We start from the raw sequence: 12,175 nt of genomic DNA on the forward strand, positions 1-12,175 counted from the left end.
TAAAGGCAGCACACAACAAAACACACCTTTTAGATTTTCATGTGTTTTAAAACTGGGTTTGTTGGAGACCTGGAATGTAAATGTGTCTGTCTCCAAAGCATTTTGGGTCACACTCTGTTGTTTGAATGTGCTGTAGGCTATTAAAAAAATAGACCTGGTAGACAACAAAAGAAGGTTCAAACATTGTAGTGCATTTTTGAAGTATATTTTTTAAATTTCCAATAATAATTATTATTATTTCTTTAACACAGTTCATTGGGTTACATACTGAACTTAGAGGATAGAAAAAAAGTATCGATGCTATCACGCTAGTATCGATTCAATACCAGTACCAGTGTTGGTATCAGTACTATCAATATTTGAATTGATCCCCTCACCTCTGGACTATATACCTGATAAGAAGATAAGCTAAAGTACTGGCTAAATAACATTAGACAAATAATGTTGAAAGTCAATTGAAAGTAACAGTTAAAAATATAATTTTAAATATTATACAGAAGCTAAAAAGAAGAAGAAATATAGCAGAGTGTAATGGTTGAAATATATAAAAGTGATGGTAAACAATTGAAATTTGCAGTGATTGATAAAATGCTAGTAATAAACAAATAGCTGAAATAGTTAAATAAAGTGTAATGACTGATAAGTTTCTGCCACCTGGTAGTGCATGGAAGCTAACTTGATTACATTTCAACATTTCATTTGATTGCAAATGTCCTCTTGGCCTACATAATATCAGCTTTTAGTCCACAGGGTTGTGGATTACGAGAAATTAAAAAAAAGAAAAAAAGAATAACAATATCAACACAATTAATCCTTTGAAAACAGACAAACAAATACAGGAAGAGGGAAAACAGTGAAGCTATGTCAGAGGTCCTTTACTAAAAGCAAGCACTGTAAAAACAAAATGTACTGAAAAATGAAGCAATGCAGAAGTTTCATACACTTTAAGAAAATTCTCTTTTAAGTTGTAATTTTAGGAAGCTGATTTAGGCATGATGATAGAAGCAAATATATCAGTACAGATGTTCTTCCAGTGAGGCTAGACACAGTCTGAGAGCCTGAAAGCTTTAAGGACACACACAGTGTGACAGCCTCTGCCAGCTCCCACTGTGTCACAACCCTCATTGATCTCCCATCTCTTTTTCTGACATGTTGTTTGTAGCACAGGGCTCTTCCCTAGACTATGGTAAGCGAATATGGAAGGGCAACAGCCACTTTCTGCCACTCACAGCACATTCCTTATGTCTGCTCTGCTCTTTTAAACTGAGCACTAGAAGGAAAGTGGAGGGAGAAAGCATCCATAATGCAAGATCTGCCTCTTTGTATTGCTGTTAAACACTTGGATCAATGAAACAGTTGCCAGCACATGTGTTTTATCACCATCTTTCTTCTTCTTCTCCTTCTACTGTACAGATGAAGACTTTAAAACTGTCCATCTTTCAAATATATGGTATTGGAGGTGCATTCCTGTCCTCACTACACACATGTGCAACATATGTCAAAACCATGCTTACAAGAGCAAGCAAACCCTTCAAAAACAGTTCCTCAGTATTAACTGCTTTCCTGTCCCACTGATTTGGCCTTTTGTGATCAGATCATACTGCGCTTGTCTGCTCTGTCTCCCACGGAGATCGCCAGCACCCATAAATCTCTTTGGGGACATGCGAGCTCAGGTTCTCAGCCGGGGAAACACCCTTTCAGAAGACTATTCCAGGATATGCGACACTTATTATGGGGTTTACAGACAGCCACATCTGTCAAAGGAGGGGCGGTGGTGTTTTTGGATGGTAATTGAGCTTTCAATCATAATAAAATTGAATTGTGGACAGAGCTGCATCCAAGATGGAACAGCTGATTTACCATCTCTGAAAACACACACACACACACACACACACACACACACACACACACACACACACACACACACACACACACACACTACAGCTTTGAAGTGTGGTTAAAAATTGAGGGTGATAGCAAGATTTGGGAACTATGCCATACTTGGTGAGGCTGATGAACTGGATTACACTGCTGGGGAGTTTAATAAATTGTACTGATATTTTGACACGACTGGACTAAGTCGTCCAGAAGTGGACTATAGTAGTTCTGGAAGAAAACTCCAGAACTACTATGTTTACTGTGATTTCCACAAAGGAATCAGCTGACCTGAAAAAATGAGACGATCCAATGGCCTTTTTGAGATCAGGGGTTTGCCCACCACATGACTGCAACCTCCCCAGTGAATATTTGACATCTCCATCTAGTGGTGGATTGTGGGAGTACGTAGGTCACGACAGTGCAGCTGCAGGAGTTTTAATGTGTTTTTTTGTTATGCTTGGAACATCAGCCAAGGCATCTCTGTTTGAATAATGTGATCTTTTCTGATACTAAACTCATTTCACAGTGGCCCAGATATGATGATTGGAATTTCAATGCACATACATAAACATACTCAGGTTTACACACACACACACACACAAACATGCTACTGTCCCCATGGCAACTGAAGCAATAACCGTGTATTTGAAACCATCTCCCTCACTCTTACTCCACTCTTACACACTCTTTGATTTACTCTCTCTTCTTCACTCAGTGTTTGAAGGCACAACACCATCTTTAGCTCTTGGTGAGAGCCACAGGTTATTGCTATCGCATGGAAAACTACTCCTCTGACTAAACACTCCAAACCATTACCCGTTGTAGGATTATCACGAAGAGCTGTCTCATTCCACACATTCATTTTTTTTCTTGCACATGTAGTTGAAAAGAAGGGGTAAAGAGACAAAAGTATAAAGTTGAGGGCAGTACTCATCTGACAAGCGTTGGACCCACACTTGGAACAAAGCCCAGAGCTTATCAGAGACTAATGCCACTGTTGTTGCTTTGGAAAACCCTGCTCCTGCCAGTATGCTCTCTTCTGCCTAACAGCAGCACGCCTCACGGTTTCCTCCTTTTTTCCTCAGCTACCCCATTGGCTGAAACTACAACAAGAGATCTCCTGCAAGTGACATCATTACTCCCTCTCCCATTGAGCAGCATATGTCATGACCACATGGTAAACTCAAATGAAGAGATGTAGTTTGCTTTCTTATTCAAATATAGCTATATCTGTTTCAGTTGCATTATATGTGAGCTGCAGCTTTTGTTTTCAGACTTGATTGAGGAAGCAAACATCAGTTCATGCCCTGGAGAGGCCAACCAGGAGAGGAGACATAAACTAAGTGTTATTGATTGTTTCTTTGCAAGTATCCTATCCTCTATGCAGCCCAAGCAACAACAACAAAAAAAGAAGAAGTCTTCTGATCCTTACAGGAATACCCTTTTTATATAGCTATAAGGTGGTAGTAAGTATATGAAACATCTCCTTTTGCCCAGATGCTTCGAGTTTGAGCTTCACTTTTAAAAGCAAGTGTTCACCCCTCAAAGGTTATCGTGGCTTATTCAAGCACAACAGCGCTTCGCTTTAGCCAGTTAGTACATTTAGAACATTGCTTTAGCTTAGCATTTGTTAACATTTGACCTTTAGAAGGCATCTCAAACTGTAAGGTGTAATTTTTAAACCAGTTTTCCCACCTGAGAGCAACAAAACAAGGCCTAAATCTTAAAAATATAAAAAAAAATCTTGTTACAGCAGACAAACAAGGTCTGGCCATCTGATGAATGAAAATCTACTTTTGTGTTCATCTTTGTTTCTGGTTTGGTCTCCACCAACTTATAAGACAGACAGTGTGAATTCTATAGAGCTTTTTTTTTCATTGTTTGGTAGTCATGCTTGACTGAGGAAAAGTGAATAATCGAAAAGAAAATCAGCCTGTAAAAACTAGAACTTTAAATTTTACTAACAAAAATCATGTTCTGCTTTAAATGTCAGCATTTGATTTAATTGTGATAAATATAGAATTTAATCAAGATGCTGATAACTATAAAATTACTATTCAGTATATGTTTTGCCTTGTTCACTGTTTGATGTAATGAGCTGAGCAACAATCCTGTTGGGCAAATGGCAAACATTCATCTATTTGCTATCTAATTGTGGAAACTATTAAAAATCAATTTTTAAAAAAGAGCTACACAATTTGCCTTGTAACAGCTTAAATGAGATGACGAGACATTAGGATTTAATCAGCCCAGATGCTCAATTTAACAAATTCTAGTGCTGCCACACACACATACACTGCCAGAGGCTGCAACTTCCCCAGACTGTCCAACGTGACGCTGTAGAGCCGCTGGGCTCCTGGGGTTAGCCCAAAGGCTGCTCTCAAACACTCATGAAGAATTAATGATTGTAAATGCAAGTTAACATGTGTGCCCATGTGCATGAAGGCAGAACACAAAATAATGCAGAATCAGCCAGTTAGTGTTGTTTCTATGCAATTTATGATGTGAACTTGTCAAACAACATAATAAACATTTCAGAGATTAGCATGTCACTTTAACAGCATATAGCATTAGCATGAGATAAAGCGTTAAACTGTGTAGTTCAAAAGTGTTAAACTCTTTGAAGTTTGGAGTCCGGTTAAAACCAGCACAAAGTGCAGGCTTTTGCTAATTGTTATTAATATTCTTGACGTAGTTTGGAGCACAATTATTATTTTTTTTATTACTTTTTTATTTATGTTGATAAAGTACATGTGTATTATTTGTTTCATTGTTTAGTAAACTGGTGTAAATGTTGGGTAGGAAATATCAAGTGAAAAATGTGTTTGATTGCAAGTTTATTTTGTTTTCTGGAAAAAAATTATAATATAATTAAGTAACATGATATTTAGAATCCCCATATATGATTCCCTATATGCCTATACATTGTCAAGCAAGAGGCATAGTGTTAAATAGCTCTACATAGTTTTATTATCACTTTGACCTTCACGATCAAAGGTCAAATGTGACAAGACATTTAAAATCCTTATGTCAACAATACACACCGTTAGTGTATTAGCGTAAGTATCATAGTTTCTAAGTTATAAGGCTTTTGGTGGATGTTGGGCAAATTGACACGCACACATTACAAAAACATAACCTCCTTGGTGGAGGTATAAATGACACCTTCAAATGTATTCCTTTAATTTACTTTATTACAAATATGCACATGTTCCCTTTTAATGAACCATTCGTTTGCAAAACAGATGATTAACAGCGATGTCTTTGTACCATTAAGTCTTTTTTTCTAAATTGAGTTTGCATTCATGTACATTCAAATATTGATTAGACTGATTGGATCTGCATAAGCACAATTTAAAATACTTTCAAATTCCATGACTGTCTCACTTTGTAACCCTCACAGCAGAAAGAGCACTGCATGGAAAAATTAGAGCAATTGTTGAGCATTTTTATACATAGTAATCATCCAGTTGGCCAGATTGAATCTTAGGTGTGTCAGTTTATGTTTGACACCCCTGGTGTTGGTGTTTAATGAGTAAGTATAAGAACTATGATTATAACTTTTAACCTTGGAGTCCACACACAGGTTGAATATGCAATAACCTGCACACAGGAAACACTTAAATACTGCTGCGAGCCCTGAGAAATGCAGCAGACAAATAATGCACTGTGTGAAAGACATGGACTGTAGTTGAACTTAGTTCGTTGCAGTGCTGAGTGCACTCATTTGCATGAGGGTCAACCTTTCCCTGCATAAAGGAAACACTTTGTGATAATACTTAATGTTACCGACTGCCCGTGTTTCAGCAATAACTTTTACTTGCTAATATTTCACAAGTACCTCGGCTACTTACCTGAAACAAAAACGTAACGTTTTGACAGTCAAAGTTAAAGAAAGTTAAAAATTTTCACTGCGTAGCACTAGATAGAGTTTGAAATCGCACACCCAACCACAGAATCTCAGAGGTTTAAGTGTCTGCATTCTAAGAGTTTCTGCAATTTCTGACATTTTTCAGCTCAGATGATTGGTAATCTAATAAGGTTGCGGGGACAGCCATGGCGATTGTGTGAAGCCACATGTTCAAGTGTTATTTGTCATGCTGCTGATGATTAAGTGGAGATTTATTTAGCTGGGTGTGAACCTGAAATCTCTTAATATTTATAAATGCTGAAAGATGTCAAACAGTTGGTTTGTCCACTGTAAATACACTCTGAAAAAAATGTGAAATTGGAAGAAGGGATGACTCAGTTAAGGCCGAACTGAAACCAGCAAACTATGCGAGGGCCTAACCAACGCAGTACTTTATGACTTTAGCCGTAAATGCCCAAATCAACTAGATGTACAAAAAAACAGCACTAAGTTTTGACTCATTTCTCTTTGCCCTGTAATTGTGTTCTGTGTTGCCTACAGTGGTGTGGCATGAGTGTGTTACACAGTCCCATGACTGCAAAAAACAGGCCATTGTGCTGCCATTGGACCTAGTTTGAGTAAATAAAGTGGACACAACATTTGTTATAGGCTGTACATTTCACTGTTTTGTAATGCCTGAAACTTTAAGAAATGATTCAGTTTTGCCTGATTCCCCTTTGCTTTATGTTAAATTGCAGTTTTAACATCATCTTAAGATCACCACACCTTTCCTCTTAACAGCTTGTGACTTTTTAACCCTAAAGTTTAGTTGACACTTAGTTTAATGAAATGGCATTGATTAAAAGTCTTGAAATGGTAATTAAGCTGCAATATATTTTTTCCACACATAGTTTTGACACGCGGGGAGGGGCTTTATTCTGAAAGTGGAGTGATGGAACGAGGAGGGGCCAAACGAAGAGAGGATTTAAGGCTATAAAAGACTGTTTCTGTGTGCTCCAAGTCAATGTTTTGCCTTAAAACACAACACATCCTGCTCCTGTGTGCACCTGAGGACTAGAGACAAGTTGAGGTAACTTCCATTCTTATTTTTTTATCTGCTGCAGTGTCTTTTTATGTAATGGATCAGAAATGGATCAATCCAACAGGTAACAGGTGAAGTGAAAAATTCTTTCCTGGTCTGGGTCCTGGGAGAGCTTTGCAAATGCTGCTCAAAATCTTCTTCTCTAAGACAAATAGGCCATAAAATGTGCTCTAAATTTAAGAACACAACAAATTTTAATAATAAAGATATCATTTAACTGTAACTCATCAGACTGATTAATGTTGATTGGTTATGATAAAGGTGGCAGGAGTGGACAGGAAGGAAGACCAAATCAAGGAAATTTTTAACTTCCTGTCTGAAATTTTACATTTTTTGACAACTTGTGCACTATTATCCATATCTGACTTATTGACTGTAGATTAAATGAAATGTTATTATTATTTCATAGCAACAGGAAACATTAAGAAGCAAATAGAAAGTATAGTTAGTTTCAATCTGCATTGAAAAGAACAACTCAGAGCTGTAAGGTTAACAACGGAGAATTATTGTTACTGTGCATTCCTTCTTAAGTGCATATAAGTCACTGTGTTGACCCAAATCAATGTGCCACTATGTTTCTCCATGACTCAAGACGTTTACTGTGGTCATCAGCCAATTACTATGTCTCGTGGTAATGGGTAAGCCTTAATTATCGGCGTATAGGAAGTTGGACAATCTTCCTGTTCTACCCTGTGCTGACATCTTGAAAAGCTGTAGAGTCCTCTGGTGGTCACCCTGTGAACTCTGCTGTCAAAGCACAGTGTGACTACAGAGCATGTTCCTAGCTTGTAAAATAATAATGATAATTTTTAAAAAAGCTTTCTTTTCATGTCTCTCTCATTTGATATCAGTGTTTGCAACTGCACACTAAGATTTAGCTTCTTTCTATCTCTATAAAGTCCTGTTAGTTTTTTAAAAAAAATTGTGGTTTAAAAGGCTAAAATCAATAAAAGCTCCATTAATTTTTTTCTGACAGGCAGCATGGATGTAAGTACTTCATCAAATTCTCAGATCTCTACTCTGGTAAGAATGAGTGCATTGCATTCTCCTCTGTTATCCAACATTAATATAAATGCATAACTTTTTGCTTATGTTTGCAACTGCAAGTTGGTGTCCTCCATCGTGTCCACCTTCTCCCTCCCACGTATTTCCATCTTGGCTCCTGACCCTTCTCTTTCTCCATCCTCCCCCTCTCCTCCTCCTCCTCCTCCTCCTCCTCCTCTGCCTCCTCCTCTGTCTCAGCATTCTGATCCTCTGTGTGGCAGCTGCCCGTCCTCTGGTTCTGCCCCACAGACTAACAGCCTTTGGCCCAGCCTGTCACCTTCTGGAGCTGGATTCCCCACTTGGCCAGGACAGGCCACTCAACCTGCACCGTGCTGGACAGGCCAGCCAAACACACCCTGCTGGCCTGGGACGCAACCAGCTCCAGTCTCTGTCCCCACTCCAATTCCACTCCAAGCTCCCACTCAAGTCATAACACCACCTCCTGCGCCAACCACAACTGTAGTTCCAGCTCCAACTGCAGTGCAGCCCTGTCAGCCTTGCTGGCCAGGCACCCAGTACCAGCCTCCTCAGCCACCAGCTCCAATTCAAATTCAAGTCCCAAATCCAACTCCAACTCCAGTTCCAGTGCCTGCACCTGCTCCCAGCATCCATCCAAATATACCAGGCTGGCCTGCACATCCCGGCTGGCCCTATAACCCGGGACAATCAGGGTGGCCTGGGCAGAATCCGTCCATCATGCCTCCACACTGGCTCCCACCCACATCTGGACCTCTAGTGAGTCAAATGCAAGGAACCGGGTGTGTTAGTTTGCTGCCAGGCTGTTTTACTGTGCTCCTCTCTCTTTGGTGTTTAGAGCGTGCCATACAACTTAAACCTGGCTCGAGGGGTGTATGACAAAATGATGATGACGATCTTGGGCTACGTGAAACCTAACGCTAAAATGTAAGCCTGCGTCTGTGTGCCCTCAGTGTCTTTGAAAAACGAGGTGGATTTCATGCTGCATTAGGTTCTTGAGAGCATGTTTTCTTTAGTCTGAATCAGTCTGGTCTCCCACAGGTTCACAGTGAACTTCCTGAGAGGCAACGACATCGCCTTTCACATCAACCCCCGCTTCAACGAGGCGGGCAAGCAGGTGGTCGTCCGCAACCACAAACTGGGTGAACGCTGGGGTGCCGAAGAGAGAGACCTGAAGGGTCCCTTCCCTTTCGCGCTTGGGAGCCCTTTTGAGGTGAGTGGCAGAGACTGAAATCAGATCAGGGCAGTGGGCTGAAGCAGGCATGAGAGGCTATACTGTGTTGTATTAATCATTGGATCGCTTCAGAGCACAAAACAAACTGAGGATCACTTTTTAAATCATTAATCTCTATTTTCAGAAGTTAAAAAAAAATTCTTACATTATTAATACTTTTAAAAACTAATAACTAATTAGATGAAACTAAACTAAAACTACTAACGTGCAATAAAATGAGTTTTACTGCTGATCCTTGTGCGTTTAACTGACTCTAGGTCACTTTCTCATGGGAAACATTAGGCCTCGAAAAAATGGAAAGGGTTGGAAAGTCGTTTGTGCAAGCGGGTCCTAGATAAGGGAGCTGCTATGCTGCAGGGAGGCTCCTGGAGGTCAGTGGGGGTCTCATGTTGCTCAGTAACATCAATAACACTTATGTTTAACAGGCATCGTAAAGAGGAGACTAATCTGTGGAGCTGATTCTGTCTTTGTGTCCAACAGTCCTGGGTTTGTGTTCACTCACATCAATAACACAATGTGTTAACAGGCACTCGTTACTGCTACTTCTTCTAATAACTGATTTGGTGACATTATAATGTGTACTATACAGTACATACAGCTGAAGTGAGCTTTGATCTGTGCAGTATCACTTACATGTCAAATTGTAATACTTTGTGTTGAAAAGACCAATTTTACTTTACTTCTGTTAAACAGTAAGTCTCATTTTTTGTTCTTGTAAAATTAAAAACAGTTATCACGGGTATCACAGCCATGAGACAGATGCAGGTAAAAGGAGCCAGGAGGTCAAAAGCTGGGAAATCTGTGGCACTCACGGGTCATTCTATAACCATGTTTTTGCAATTAGGCTAATTAATAATTGTGTGCTCAATTAATTTTCAGTGATCGCAGATTTTTTTTAACTTGAAATCAGTGATCGCAGGAGAATTCACTTTTGCTGCTCCTCCTCCTGGGCCTGCATTTTTTATGAGTTTTCTCTAAAGTATTTGTTTTACAATAAGTGGAAATATCACTGCACTTTTCAACTTGACATTAATTTAATTAACGAGAGGTGACATATTCTAACTGGACATTTCATTAGTTACACCTTGCTAGTATCTTGTTGGACCCCTTTTGGCTAGGGTTAGGGTCTTTGTGGCAACTAATACAAGAAGGTGCTGGAAACATTCCTCAGAGATGTTGGTCCATGTTGACACAACAGCATCAAACTGCTGCTGAAGATTTATTGGCTGAACATCTATGATGCAACTATGAACACAACATCACAAACATGCTCTATTGGACTCAGATTTGGTGTTGAGGCTATTTGAGTACAGTGAACTCGCTGACAGGTTCAGGAAAGCATTTTTGTCACATGATCTGAGTTTTGTGACATGATGGGTTATCCAGCTGAAACCAGCCATTAGAAGACGAGTAGAAGATAACATTAACAAAACTCAGGTAGACTGTGGTGTTTAAATGATGCACTGGTGGTGTAAATAAAATATCCCCATCACCATTACACCACCCTCAGCCTGAACAGTTGATGCAAGGCAGGATGGATCCATGTTTTCATGTTGTTTACAGCGAATTCTGGTACGATGCGCACATCTGAATGCCACAGCAGTAATTGAGACTCATCAGCCCAACCTTTTATTGTGTAATATTGATGACCTTGTGCAAAAATGTAGCCTCATTATCCTGGTCTTAGCTGACCGGAGTGTTATCCAGTGTGGTCTTCTGCTGCTGTAGCCCATCTGCATTAAGCTTCAATGTGTTGTGCAGTCAGAGAAGCTCTTCTGCATACTTTAGTTGTAATGAGTGCTTATTGCCTTCTATCAGCTCGAAGCAGTCTGGCCATTCTCCTCTGACGTCTGGCATCAGCAAGACATTTTCACCGAGAAAAATGCAGCTCAAGCTTGTGTGGGGAAAATCCTAATAGATCAGCAGTTTCTAAATACTCAGACTAGCTCTTCTGGCACCAACAACCATACGCATTCGAAGTCACTTAAACCGTCTTTCTTTCTCACTCTGATGCTTGGATTAACTTAAGCAGGTCGTCTTGACCATGTCTTCACGCCTAAATGCACTGAGACACTGCCATGTGACTTGGCTGGCTAAATATATTTGTTGAAGTGTGCCTAATGAAGTGTCCGGTGAGCGTAATGTATTTATTTCTTGACATTTTAGTGATAATAAATAAGGGTTTAATCATTGCAATAGTATAGTAGGGATAAAAGATGTTGAACTTACTGTCATATCAGTCAAAGTTATTTCTTGGAAATTATAATCAGTGAGAATAATAGTTTTTATATATATATATATATATATAATAATACCTGGTGAAGAACTTTCTTAGCTGTACACATAAGATGTCATAGTCTCAATGTAAGGTTGTCACTGGTGGTGTGTTCTCTTGCAGATGAAGATCCTGTGCACGCCTGAGACGTTCAGGGTGGCAGTGAACAACATCCCCCTGTTTGAGTTCCGTCACCGCATCAGAGAGCTCAACCAGATCGACAGAATCAACATCTTGCATGATGTCGTCCTCACATACGTCAATGTGGAGACACTTCCTTAAGAAATTCAGCTTTAGCCACACAGATGAACGCATATATACGACTGTGTGTTTATGCAGCAGAGATACATATACGTAGATAAATGGTGTGACACATACTCTTACGGTATTTACATGCTACATCTTGGGGGTAACGTTTCAGTTAATGTTTAGCATTATGCTCTAAAATGGGATAAATAAGCATGTTATTTGGTTCTGTGATGTGTAAGGTAATGAGCTGAGCTCATTGTTTAACAATAAGGAATACGTCCTGTGCCACAGCACTAATCACTTCATGCACAGAGGCATTTGATTTTCTGTATAGATGCTACTGCTACTATTTTTATTGTAGACAATAACATAATCTATAATATGAAAGTTCTACTAACTAATAGATAACTGAGAACTGTGTATGCACCGATGTTTGAAAAAAGACGGCAACACTGGTTCATGATTATTACCTCTCGATTAGTATTAACTGTAGAAATCCTTTAATAATAAATGTACAAGGGTCCTAGTGTAATCAAGTCCATGTTTTTATTGTGTTTTGTTTTAACA

At 39.4% G+C, this 12,175-nt stretch overlaps 1 protein-coding gene across 3 annotated transcripts; it reads left to right on the forward strand.

The window, feature by feature from the left end:
* The first annotated feature begins 6,735 nt into the window (after positions 1 to 6,735).
* LOC134622586 (galectin-3-like) lies at positions 6,736 to 12,144 on the forward strand. Of its 3 annotated transcripts, none has more exons than XM_063468023.1 (7): positions 6,736 to 6,818; positions 7,807 to 7,853; positions 8,073 to 8,609; positions 8,689 to 8,777; positions 8,892 to 9,063; positions 9,342 to 9,455; positions 11,483 to 11,592. In XM_063468023.1, the coding sequence occupies exons 2-6, from the start codon at positions 7,812 to 7,814 to the stop codon at positions 9,420 to 9,422; spliced, it is 921 nt and encodes a 306-aa protein (XP_063324093.1). In that variant the 5' UTR covers positions 6,736 to 6,818; positions 7,807 to 7,811; the 3' UTR covers positions 9,423 to 9,455; positions 11,483 to 11,592. The 3 variants fall into 3 exon arrangements, with proteins under 3 accessions (XP_063324093.1, XP_063324092.1, XP_063324091.1); XM_063468022.1 differs by having other exon boundaries at positions 9,367 to 9,455; XM_063468021.1 differs by lacking the exon at positions 9,342 to 9,455 and having other exon boundaries at positions 6,737 to 6,818; positions 11,483 to 12,144.
* The last annotated feature ends 31 nt before the right edge of the window (positions 12,145 to 12,175 follow it).

Source organism: Pelmatolapia mariae, unplaced genomic scaffold, assembly GCF_036321145.2.
Source record: "Pelmatolapia mariae isolate MD_Pm_ZW unplaced genomic scaffold, Pm_UMD_F_2 NODE_ptg000053l+_length_149371_cov_1, whole genome shotgun sequence".
Lineage (NCBI taxonomy): Eukaryota > Metazoa > Chordata > Actinopteri > Cichliformes > Cichlidae > Pelmatolapia > Pelmatolapia mariae.

Coding starts and splice junctions, on each gene's coding strand:
- LOC134622586 (XM_063468021.1), top strand. CDS start 7,812: ATGGATGTAAGTACTTCATCAAATTCTCAGATCTCTACTCTG. Junction 7,854..8,072: donor ATTCTCAGATCTCTACTCTG/GTAAGAATGAGT, acceptor CCTCTGTCTCAG/CATTCTGATCCTCTGTGTGG. Junction 8,778..8,891: donor GTGAAACCTAACGCTAAAAT/GTAAGCCTGCGT, acceptor GGTCTCCCACAG/GTTCACAGTGAACTTCCTGA.